Source organism: Sorex fumeus, unplaced genomic scaffold (assembly GCF_029834395.1).
Source record: "Sorex fumeus unplaced genomic scaffold, SorFum_2.1 ptg000122l, whole genome shotgun sequence".
NCBI classification, from domain to species: Eukaryota; Metazoa; Chordata; class Mammalia; order Eulipotyphla; family Soricidae; genus Sorex; species Sorex fumeus.
In genome coordinates this window covers 17624568-17637328 of record NW_026606179.1, presented here as the reverse complement: position 1 = coordinate 17637328, position 12761 = coordinate 17624568, and the positions used below count along the sequence as shown (strand labels likewise).

Here is a 12761-nt window from a genome sequence, read left to right as displayed (position 1 = left end):
TGGGAGAACTCAATATGCTCTGGCAGGGAGTGGGGGAGCCCATCGTGATCAAATTCTGAGCATCAAGAAAGATTCTGGCACCGGTGTTTCCTGCGTCGGTAGAGCCCTACCTGCTATACTATTGCATCAGCCCTAGTGTTTTGAATACTTTTTTTTTAAAAGCTATATCCAGTGGTGTTCAGGGCTTAATCCTGGCTCTGCCCTCAGGGGTCAGTCACTCCTGGGAGGCCTGGGAGGACCATATGGGGTGCTGGGAATCAAACCCAACTTAGTCAGCCTGCAAGGCAAATGCTCTGTTGTATAATCTCTCTGCCCCTCTGTTTCTAATACTCATAAGTATCAATACTTAGATACTAATACCAACACGCTCCAATACTCTAAATCTAAGGTTCTGGGCATCTGAAAGTTGCATTGATCAAACCCAGGGTTTCTGCATACAAAACAAGCACAAGAGCCTGTTAGAAGTCTCTTTTCTTTTTCTGTTTTGGGGGAGACAAACCTTGCAGTTCTAAGGACTTACTCCTGGCTCTGTTCTCAGGCATCATCCTGGTGAAGCCGGAGAACCATATATGGTGTCAGGGATCCAACCTGGATATGGCGCACAAGGTAAGTATCTTACCTGCTGCACTGTCTCTGGTGTCCTAGAACATTTTAAAGGCATATGCACACTCAGGAATGAGTTCGAATTTCAACTTGGGTGTTAAATTGTGTGCTACAGGACGTGATTTGATAAATTATCCTCCTCCCTCTCCATTAAGCAAGAACTCATCCATTCATGAAATCCCAGATGCAAAAACATACAGTAGAGGAAAGGAACATACTTAAAAATCGTGGAAGTAAGAACCCTAAAGGTTCTGGAGGACTAGTTCTCACCCCTAGGGCTGGAGCGATAGCACAGCGGTAGGGTGTTTGTCTTGCATGCAGCCAACATGGCTGACCCGAGTTCGATTGCTCTGCCCCTCTCGGAGAGCACAGCAAGCTACCGAGAGTATCTCGCCCACGCGCGGCAGAGCCTGGCAAGCCACCCGTGATGTATTCGATATGCCAAACACAGTAACAACAAAATCTCCAATGGAGACGTTACTGGGCCCGCTCAAGCAAATCGATGAACAATGGGAGGGCCTTTACCTTTTACCTTTTACCTTAGTTCTCACCCCACCTCTGAACCCCCCCAACCCTCGCCACTTTATTTAAATCTTGTGGCGTTTTGGAAACTTTGAGGCCGGGTTTATGGAGCACTTCGCTGAGAAGCACAGTGCTCTAAGGGGGAGAAGTGTTCTTTCCTGTTTAACATTCACACTCTTGAAGGCCGTCACTTTTTTTCTCCCTAAATTTTTGGATCGCATTCAGAGATGTTCAGGGGTTATTTCTGGCTCTACACTCAGAAATTGCTCCTGGTGATGTCCGGGGGGACCATATAGGATGCCTGGGATCAACCCCAGCTAGCAAACTCACTACCCACTGTGACATATCTTCAGTTCCAAGCGAACATGTAATCACTGACTTGAGAGTAAGCAGGTGGTTCTCAGTCTGTGAGAGCAGAACCCAGATGCATCAGAGAGAGCCCGCCCTGCAGAAACCCACAGAAAACTGAGTTTGTGCATCTATTAAGGAGAAGTAGGTCACTTGCCTCTGTGAATGAGTGTGCACACGTATACACACACACAAACACATCCAAACATGCACATATACATGCACACACAGAAGGTCTCAGCTGCGCTGGGAGCCAGAAAGTGTTTCTGTTCTTCACTGTCAGTCTGATTCCCATTCCTGATCCTGCAGCTGTACTTGGTAATGGTGGTGGTGTGTGAAAGCATTGTAGTGAAGGCAGGTGAGCACAAAAATGCCCTGGACAGAGCTACTTGCATTCCTCAACAATACACTAAATTCGTTTTCACTTGAGGGAGAGGAGTTCTATAAACCATCTGCAGGATTGAGCTTCCTTTTGCATGAGAGTCCTTGCCCAAATCTTGCTTGTATGGAGTGGGACCTTACCTATAGACTCAGGGTGCTCTGAGCCCCAAGCTGTGCCACCAGTGAAATGCATATACGTAAGAACACTTCGCATCTTCAAGTTTTGTGAGCAATAAAACTGTGTAATGTTTTAGCATGTGGCTAACGACACCGAGTTCAGGGTTAGTAATTCATATCTGGCATTGCAGTTATTTTTTTAAAGCAAGTCCATAAGGCTCCCTCCCCTGCTTCTCTTCCCAACTCCCAGCACCCTCTCTAACAAGGTGAAAAATCTGTTCCTACTTCCTTTCTGCAAGTCCCCAGTGCTTTCTCTTGCCTCCTAAAGCTCCTACTATCCTCATCCCATATACAAATTCAAATATCCTCACCCCTTGCCCCGCCCAAGAGCTTGTTCCTCCCCTTCCAGCCCCCAACAACCACTATCCCATCCCCTCCCAGGCCCAACCCCTGCTCAACGGGGCTGGAAGCTCATGGTGTAGGTTGGTGGGATGGTGGCGAAGCCCACGTTTTTGGGGGACACGTCGATGTCTTGGGGGGCCTGTGGGGACTTGAAGCGGAAGTTCTGCATGATGGTGGTGAGGAAGAGGAAGAGCTCCATCCTAGCCAGGCCTTCTCCGAAACAGTAGCGCTTTCCTAAGGAGGGGAAGCAGAAGTGGTTGGGGAGAGGCCCACATGCCCCCCACTTTCGCCAGGGTGCTGGATCGGAATAGCTGGGCCCCAGGGCTTTCAGCCTTTAGTTCCTGCTGAGGCTGAGATGGGAATATGGCCATGGAGGCCGTGGGAAAGTCACAACCACGTCCAAATAGGTGGGATGCACTGCCGCCTTCTTCCTAGGGGTCTGGAGGATTTCAGTGGCCTTGGACAAATCTCACACTCATCTCCTAAGTGGCACACTCCTCCCTTTTTGTGTCAGAGGGTTAATGAGGACTGCGAGCTGTGGTCTCTGGGTTGGAGAGAGATTTTAGGCTAAGGAGGGGAGTGGGGATGAAGGCAGTCCCGTTGGTGGTGGAAGGTGACCAGGAGGCAGACAGGGTTTTCTTACCAATGGAGAAGGGCACAAAGGCATCATTCTTCTTAAACTGGCCTTTCTCATCCAGGAAGTGCTGGGGATAGAAATCTCGCGGTCTGGCGAAGAACTTGGGGTCCCTCAGCACGGAGCCCAGCATAGGGAAGACTTCGGTACCCTGAAGGGACAGGGAAAGAGCACTTGTTTTAGTTTTGGTCCTGCAGTGCTGGGGAGCTAACAAAGGTTGTTACATGCAAGACAAGTGCCAGTTTTGTTTGTTTTCAGATCACAGTTCATGATGCTCAGGAGTTATTTCTTGAGATGCTTGAGGAACCATACAGGATGCCAGGAGTTAAACCTGGGCTGCTGGGGTTGATATCAAGGATATACAAAGTACTGGTTGAACTCCACAGGAAGAAAACATCCAACCCCATCAAAAAATGGGGCAATGAAATGAACAGAAACTTTCTCAAAGAAGAAATCCGAATGGCAAAAAAGCACATGAGAAAATGCTCTACATCATTAATCATCAGGGAGATGCGATCAAAACCACAATGAGATACCATCTCACACCTCAGAGACTGGCTCACATTCAAAAGAACAAAAGCAATCGATGCTGGCGCGGATGTGGCGAGAAAGGGACACTCCTACACTGTTGGTGGGAATGCCGACTAGTTCAGCCCTTTTGGAAAATAGTATGGACGTTTCTCAAAAAATTAGAAATTGAGCTCCCATTTGACCCAGCGATACCACTCCTGGGAATATACCCCAGAGAGGCAAAAATGTGTAGTCGAAGTGACATCTGCACTTGTTTGTTCATTGCAGCACTCTTTACAATAGCCAGAAACTGGAAGAAACCTGAGTGCCCAAGAACAGATGACTGGTTAAAGAAACTTTGGTACATCTACACAATGGAGTACTATGTAGCTCTTAGAAAAGATGAAGTCATGAAATTTACATACAAGTGGTACAATATGGAAAGTGTCATGCTAAGTGAAATGAGTCAGAAAGAGAGGGATAGACATAGAAAGATTGCATTCATCTGGGGGATATAAAGCAACAAAATATGAGATTAATACCCAAGAATAGCTGAGATCAACACCAGGAGGATTACTCCATAGCTTAGAGGCCAGCCGGGTATTCTAGGGGAAAGGGCAGTTCAGCTAGAGAAGGGAGCACCAAATAAAGGGTGTTTGGAGGATCCTCCCAGGAAGGGAAATGCATGTTGAAAGTAGACTATGGACTGAACATGTTTGCCATTCAATGCCTCTTTTGCAGACCACAACACCCAAAAGGAGAGAGAGAACAAAAGGGAATGCCCTGCCACAGAGGCAGGGTGGGAGAGGGGGTGGGGGGGATATTATCCATGGTGGTGGAAAATGGGCACTGGTGGAGGGATGGGTATTTGATCATTGTATGACCGAAACCCAAGCACAAAGATTTGTAAATCTACAACTGTACCTCATGGTGCTTCACTAATAAAAAAAAAAAAATTAAAAAAAAAACCTGGGCTGCTCATATGCAAGGCAAATGCTCTTCTTGCTGGTCTAGTGCTTTGGCCCTTTGCTCTCTCTCCTGCCCCTGAGGAGGGGGCTAGGTAAAACTTCAGAGTGGGGGTCCATTGTGCTGAAAGCACCTAGTGTTGGGGGTTCTTTGAGGGAGGAGCTTTAGTGAACATTTGAGCAATTTCCCCAAGACAGGAAGTTTGGGGTCCATGGGAGTCTCTCTTTGGAGACAGAAGGCTCAGGGAACTTGGCGGTTCCTGTTTCCTGAGGTCAGGGGTCTGGGGGGGATACAGGGTTTGGGTATCCCTAATGGGATGGCTGAGGGAAGGAATAGCAGGGGCCATCTCTGATTAGGAGACAAAAGCTGGAGAATGATTTTGCCTAAGGGAGGGGGAGCTGCAGGGGCACAGAGAGCAGGTATGGAGGTCCCACAGCCTGGGGTCAGACAGCACCTTGGGGAGGAAAAAGTCGCGGAACTTGGTGTCCTTGGTGACTCGGCGGGCCAGGCCCATGGGGATCATATCTCCAAATCTCTGGATCTCGTGGATCACGGCCTCCACATAGGGCATTTTGGCCCGATCCTCAAACTTGGGCTGGCGGTTCTTGCCAATCACCCGGTCGATCTCCTCATGAATCTTGGCTAGGGAGAGGGGACAATGTGTCTGGTTAATGGAAGGTAGAGCTGGTAGGTGATATGCATGATAGCCGTGTGTGATGGGGCCAGTGACCATGTCCATGGCCAGATGTAGGCCACGTGCATTGTTGGCTCAGGGCCCTGATTTATCAGGTCATGCCAGAATCAGAGGCTGCAAGGAGGCAGGTTACAGGGAAGGGCAGGCGGGGAGGCCCAGGTTGGCTCAGCACAGTAGCTATTTATCAATCAGTTCAGACACAGCCTCTTTGAACAACGGCTGTAACTTGGCTGGTGTCTCTCCTGGCTATCTTCAGGGTCTCTGAGGCCCTTGGGGTCAGGCGGGTTTTGAGAGTCTGTGGGGGCCCCTTTCCTGGCCTTCTTCAACCTTACCCTCCACATCGGGGTGCTTCATGAGCAGCAGGAAGCCATAGCGCATGGTGGTGCTGACTGTCTCAGTGCCCGCGAAGAAGAGGTTCAAGGTGGTCAGCACCAAGTTCTTCATGTAGAACTCAGTTTTGGGGTTATTTTGCTCCTGCAGGTAGAGGAGAGATTCAGGCTGGGGCCACAGTCCCTCTGGCTTCTACCAGTCTCGAATACAGATTGGGAGAGTGTCTCCTCTCTGCCACACTACCTCTGCACTCCAGGACTTTGATACTGGTTTGACCCAAAATGCTCTTGGTTGCTTTTTGTCCAGCCTGTGTGAAATTATTATTTAGTTGTCCTTGTGTTAGGAATGTTTAGAAAGACAGGTCAGGTCAAAGGTTGGAAGCTTGCAAAGTGTGTGCAGAGCAAAAGTCAGTTAGGATAGAGAAGGGATCATGTATGACAATAATAGTTGGAAATGATCACTCTGGACCAGATCTGAGTGTTGAAAGTAGCAAAGGCATATACATGATAATCTTTCAGTATTTCAGTATTGCAAACCATCATGCCCAAAGTGAGGTGCGGGAGAGGGGGTGCTCTAGGGACATTATATTACTGAAACTCAATCATGAACAACTTTGTAACTGTGGAAACTGTGTATCTCACTGTGATTCAATTAAAAACGAAATGAAATAGAGGGCAGGAGAGAAAGACAAACAAGGACCAAGCTAGATGATGGACCCAGATGGCATGAGAGGACTCAGAGAGGCATAGAAGGATCTTCCTAGACACATTTTTTTTTTTTGCTTTCTTGTTTTTGGGCCATTGGCAGTGGTCAGGACTGACTCCTAGCTCTGTGCTCAGAGATCACTCCTGCCAGGGCTCAGGAGACCATAAGCAGAGCTGGGGATTGAACCAAAGTCAACTGTGTGACAGGCAAGTGCTCTGCCTGCTGTACTATTACTCTAATATCTTGTCCTCATGGGTGGCATCATTCCCTGATCCTCTCCTCTAAACTTTCCAGTTCTATCCAGCGTTCTTTCCTGTCCTCACCCATGGACACTGACCCTCCGGGGAGACTGAACACAACTGTCACTTGTGTACAGAGACACTGGGAGGCAAGAACAAAGCGTGCTGGAGTCTGAGACCAGGACATGAGCCCAGTGCCCCACTTCCGGGTCTCATTTCTCCAGCAGTGGCTTCTCTCTCTCTCTCTCTCTCCCTCTCTCTCTCTCCTTTCCCTCTTGTGTAAAATGGGGGGCAAGGGATGGAGGGATGGAGAGAGAGTACAGTGGATGGTTTGATCCTGGGCTCCCTGAGCACGCCAGGAGTGACTGCTGAGCACAGAGCCGGGATTAAACCCTGAGCATTGCTGAATGTGTTGCCTTCAAACAAACAGAATTCTCTCACACAGGGTTGGTTGTGCATGCTGATGGGGTGAAAACTGGCATGTGCTGCTGTGGGGCAAGAACATGGGTGTAAGGGGTGCTTGCCCTGAGGTTTCTTGCCCTGGAACTGAGGTACAAGCGTGATGATGGGGCGAGATTGGGGAACGGAGGTTGGAGTAGATGACAGTGGGGAGCTTCCCCCCACCCCCATCTCCCTGCAGGCCAGTTGGGCCATACCTCCCGCATGCGAATGAGGAAGGAGTCAATAAAGTCCCGTGGGGAATTGGGGTCCAGGGTGCGCTGGTTCTGTTCCACCTTCTTGGCTATGAAATCCTCCAGCCCCTTCAGTTCCTTAAAGGCTTGTTGCTGTGGTCCAGGCAGGTGCTTCATGACTGGGTAGAACATCTCATAGAGCTGCATGGAGGGAAGGAGGGAAGGCAGGCTGAGGGAGGCTGACAGAACCAGGCAGACCACAGGGAAGTGGGGTCTGTCTGAGGGGGACAGAAAGAGGGGTTAGGTTATTTATTGGTGGATTAATTTTGGGGCCACAAAAAATTCATCATTGATTTGATTTGTGGGCTGATGTACAAGGCAAGCACCTTACCTCCTTTACTATTTCTCTGGCCCCATAAATTGATTATATATACATATTTTTTCTTTTGTCATTAGTTCATATCTGACTGTGCTCAGGCCTAACTCCTGGGTCTGTTCTCAATCCCTGGCGGGGTACCAGGGACCATTTGGGATTCTGGGGATTGAACCTGAGTCCTCTGTGTGCAAGATCAGCCCTCTCTGCAGTACTAGATCTACAGCCCCAAGTGTTAAGTATTTAGGTGGGATGGGATTCGCAATACCCCAATGTTTTCACCTGCGTGAAGGTCGAGGACCCAGTCCAGAAATTTTAGTGAGAAAGATTGGGGTGTTGGATCTTAGTGGTTCTGTTTGCTCATGGAAGTTCTCGGATTTTCAAGTGAGGTTGGGTTGAGAGACAACTGTTCAGGTGGGCTCAGGTGGAGACAACTGCCTATGTATTTTGGGATCAAGGGCACAGTTATTAAAATGGGGCGGTTGTCTATGTTTTATAATGGAGGACATGCCTGTTCAGGTGTCCAGTTATTCACTTGGGGACATAGAGGGCATAGGACAGGTATTGAAGGGGCTGGATTGGGTGAGACTGGTTTAGGTGTTCGGGGAACTGCATCTAGGTGATTCCATGCTTAAGGGTCTTGGTATCCACCCAAATAGACTCAGACATTTAAGACCATTGCCTAGGAAAGCCCCTATCTAGCGAGTTTGGCTGTGTAGATGGCAGGTAATTTAGGTGGAGAGGATGTTGTGAGACCAGGCATTCAGGTTCTCAAAAGGTAGGCTGATGGGGTCACTTGTCATAATTAAGAAATTCAGGCGGAGGGGCTGGAGTGATAGTCCAACAGTCCAAAGAAAAGAGTGTTTGCCTTGCATGCACCTGACCTGGGTTTGATCCCTGGCATCCCATATGGCCCCTCAATCAATGCCAGGACTAATTACTGAGTGCAGAGCCAGGAGAAACCCCTGAGCATCAACCCAAAAAGAAAAAAAAAGTTCAAATGAAAGGGCTAGAGTGATAGTAAGTTCAGTGGGTTGGGCATTTGCCTTGCACAAGGCTTATTGACTAGGATCTCTGGCACCCCATATGGTCCCCCGGCACTGCCCTCCCCAAGTGATCCCTGTTGCAGAGCCTGGAGGAAGCCCTCAGCATCACTATGTGGTTCCAGAGCAAAACAAAACAGAACAAAATTCATGTGGAAAGATAGAAAGTCGGCCCGGAGCACCTGCCCAGTGAGAACTCAGTTGTTGATTGAGTGTCTCCCCTGCCCTGGCATCTGGGGGAAGGAGCTGGGCATCTACAGGACCCTGGAGACCAGTGTCCAGTGTCCAGACCCCATGTGGGCTGGTTTTGCGGAGACCCTGGGCTACCTGGCCTGTGGACGTGGCTGTGAACTGGAAGCTGCCCAGCATCATGCGCAGGAGTGACAGAAACTCTTTGTCCTCATAGTCAAATCGGTCCCCAAAGACAATGGAGCTGATGACATTGGAGACAGTGCGGCTCAGGTAGAAGGTGGGATCAATGAATGCACCTGTGGATGGATAAAGGAAGGGGTGTTGGGGGGGTGTCACCTGGGAGATGGGAGGCTGCTCAGAGGACTCAGAGGGGGCCCTGGGGGAGGAGCAGAGACCCAGGGCTGGAAGCCCCCAGGGCTACCCCAACCTAGACTCCTTCTAATGGTCAGCCTCTCCCACCCCTCCACTTCCTCCCCTCCTCCCCTCTTTCTCTTCTTCCCTATCCCACTCTTCCTCCCTCACCTTCTTCCCCTTCTTGGCCTCTCCCCCATTCCCTCCATCTCTTCTTCCTTAGAGTCCCTACTTCTCCCTCTCCCCTGCTCTCCCCCTCCTTTAACCCCCTCCTTTCTCCTCCCCTTCCCCTCTACTTCTTTTTTTAAAAATTTTTATTAGTGAAACACCATGAGGTACAGTTTTAGACTTACACATTTCTGTGCTTGGATTTCAGTTATACAATGATTGAATACCCATCCCTCCATCAGTGCCCATTCCCCACCCTCTACTTCTTTTTTCTCTCTCCTTCTCCCCTTCTCTCTCCTCCTCTACCTCTTCTTCCTCCTCCTCCTCCCCTTTCCTCTATCCCCTCTGTCACCTATCCCTTCTCCCTCCTCCCCATCCCTCTATTCTCCTTCTCTTTCTCCTCTTCCTCCTCCTTCCCCTCTCCTCTCCCTCCTCTTCTCCCTTTCTCCTTCTGCCCTTTCTTCTCTCTTTCTCTCCCCCCTCCTCTCCCATTTCCTCCAGCTCCACATCCTCCCCCCCTTCTTCCCTCTTTGACCTCTTCCTTCTCCATCTTCCTCCTCCCTCCTCTTCTCCCCTTCCCCCGCCCCCTCCTCTTCTTCTCTCCCCTTATTCTTGCTTCCACTCCTTCTCTCCTTTCCTCTCCCCACGCTCTCCCCTTGGCTCACCGTGAGTGCCTCTGAAGGCTTCGATGAGAAAGCCTGCCTCCTCCTGGATGCGCTCCTCTATGCCGCGCTTGCCCACACCGAAGTCCCTCAGCGTGGTGATGGAGAAGCGCCTCAGCTGCTTAGCGCGCTCGCCACTGCTGAAGACCACGCCTGCGGAGAGGCGCGAACCTCGTCGGGGTGAGGTGCGGGGGGCGCGGGGCCGGCGTGGTGGGGAGGTTGATCTGGGCTGGAGCCCAGCCAGAAGTGGGGCAGACGCACAGAGGCGCACGGGGCACAGGGCAAACGCAGGAGCGAGAAAAATGCTGGGGCGGGCAGAGGCGGGCAGGGGCTAGCAGCAGAGACTCAGCAGGACGAGTTCAAACACAGAGGGGGCCAGACACAGACGCAGAGAAGCTGGGAAAGAGGAAAAAGACAGAAAGAGTCAGGGAGCTGGGAGATCCGGGTTCCAAGCAGAAACTCCAGAGAGAGAGAGAGAGAGAGAGAGAGAGAGAGAGAGAGAGAGAGAGACAAAGACAGAGAGAGACAAAGACAGAGAGAGACAAAGACAGAGACAGAGACAGAGACAGAGACAGAGATAGGAACAGGGGACATGGGTGAAGTCACCAGGAATAGAGGGGAATCCTGGGGAAACTGAGGCTCAAGGATCTTACTGGTCGCTGCCCCTTACCATAGCCTTTAAAGAGCCAGTCGAAGGTGGCCTGCTCTCCTCGGCCGCTGAATTCCTCCGCCTGGTCCACCAGGGCCTCCTTCACCGCGTCGTGGCCACACAGCACCACCACGCGCCGGGCGCCCAGGTACACGGTGAACACGGGCCCATAGCGGTCCCTGAGCTGGTGGATGGGAGCATGGGGAGAGGGGGGCTCAGAGGGAGCAGGCCCGCCCAGCACAAGAGCTGACCTATCCTGAGCCCCCATGTCCCAGCTGGCCTGCCCTCTCCCAGCCCCCTCATTCTCCTGAGGTCTGCACCTTCATGAAAGAATTGTACATCTGCTCGGTGTTCAGCTGTAGGTAGTTCCCGATGAAGGGTAATGGGGTGGGCCCAGGGGGCAGTTTCCCTGCCAGCTTCCTCTGTTGCCACACTGACATCAGCACCATGACCGTCAGGCAGGCCAGCAGGGCCACCAGGAGCAGCCCGGAGGCCAGCATGGTGGCTCTGAGAGTAACGGCCAGTGGGGGCTGACTGGCGCCGGGACCAATGCCTTTATACTACTTGGGCGTGCAGAGTGGACGCCTGTCCTGGTTATGTAACTTTTGTTCCACCTCCCAACACCATCCCTCACCATTCTCCCCACCTCTCTTGGCTCCCAGCCCAAAGGGGTGGAGGAGGGAGCCAGGGCCAGTTTGCAGGGTGTGACCTGCAGGATCCAGGGGCCACTTCACAGCAGTGTACTTGTGGGAATGTGGGCGACCAGGGCTGTAGAGAAATCCCAGAATTGAAGATCTTGGAATGTTTGTAGGAGGTACCACCACCTTTCTCCCCATTGGGATTTTGGATTTTGTGGGGTATGTCAGTGTGAGAGGGGACTCCATAATGATTGGAGACTCAGGAGAGAAGAACCCAAAGATCTGGATTTGAGGGTGTTGGAATGAGACAGGTTGTGTTGGGGAGATGTGTTTTGTGGGCATGAGAAGTGATGTGGATTTGTGATGAAGGTCACCTGAGGCCAGAGAGATAGTTCAGTGAACTGAGTGAATGCCAGGCTTGCTCATTTTTTGGGGGGGAGGGTGTCAGGATTTCCCCCTTGGGACTGCCTCTAACCTTCAACTTCCCCAAAATATGGTTTTCAAGAGGGGAGATTCTAGGGAATGAGGGTTTTGAGGTGCCAGAGGTTCTCAGGTGGGTAGATGTGGGACTCTTGGAAGTGGTATATATGGGGAGTCTAGCTGGATCAACCTCTGACCAAACCTCTGGATCAAACTCTTGATCTCCTTTTGATTTGGACTTGGGTCCAGAATCCTCATCACATCCTCAAAGTGAGCCAGTCCCATAGAAATACTCATCTAGGGGGCTGGAGTGATAGCACAGTGGGTAGGGCGTTTTCCTTGCATGTGGCTGACCCAGCTCTGATTCCCAGCATCCCATATGGTCCTCAGAGCACTGCCTGGAGTAATTCCTGAGTGCATGAGCCAGGAGTAACCGCTATGCATTGGTGGGTGTGACCCCCAAAAGAAGAAAAAAAAAGAAGAAATGCTTATTTAGGATTGGGAAAGGGCTAAAGTCCAGGACCAGAATTGCCTGGAATTTTCCATTCCTTTCCCTGACAGGAGAAGACTCACAGATGGTGTCAGTCTAGTTGAGCTGGCCAGGTCTTGAGAAATGAGAAGCCCCCACCCCTACTCCTCTGAACCCAAAACAGCTTTGAATGGTGCCAGCATCTCTACCAGAGAGGCCCTGTTTCCCACGGCCATTGTCCAGAATACAGCTGGATGGACTCTCCACAACTGCACTTCATGTTACTCTAACATTCTCTGTTTATCCCAGGTATACTAAGGCCAGATGGCCGAGGGTGGGTGCATCTCTTTTCTGGACAGGGAATTTTCCGGGGGAGAAAAGATTCTGCTTGAGTGTGAAGGCTGTTTTGGGGTGCTCTTAGCAGGGGGAGAAGGAACAATGGCAGGAGAGCTCTAGGTAAATGTCAAAGTCTGGGAGAGATGGTGCAAAGGGTGGGTCCTGAGGAGATGCTGGGGGTGGGGTTGGTCTAGTTGTCCCTTCATCAATGTTTGAGGGCCCCTTAACCACCTCTGCCTCATCTTCCTCACTTTGCAGCCTAGACCCTTAGGATATCCCCTTAGGATATCTCAAGTGGACCACAGGTGAAGAAATGGATTCACAGCACGAGATTAAAAGGCTAACTGGCAGCAGAGAAGACCCCAGGAAGGAAGCGA

General features: G+C 50.8%; 1 protein-coding gene across 1 annotated transcript; it reads right to left on the bottom strand.

Moving 5' to 3' along the window:
- Positions 1-2053: 2053 nt before the first annotated feature.
- Positions 2054-11071, bottom strand: LOC130043778 (cytochrome P450 2A13-like). Its single transcript, XM_056136206.1, has 9 exons — positions 10842-11071; positions 10543-10705; positions 9876-10025; positions 8827-8987; positions 7108-7284; positions 5510-5651; positions 4938-5125; positions 3017-3158; positions 2054-2607 (listed from the first exon to the last, which is right to left on the bottom strand). The coding sequence occupies exons 1-9, from the start codon at positions 11019-11021 to the stop codon at positions 2426-2428; spliced, it is 1485 nt and encodes a 494-aa protein (XP_055992181.1). The 5' UTR covers positions 11022-11071; the 3' UTR covers positions 2054-2425.
- Positions 11072-12761: the final 1690 nt, after the last annotated feature.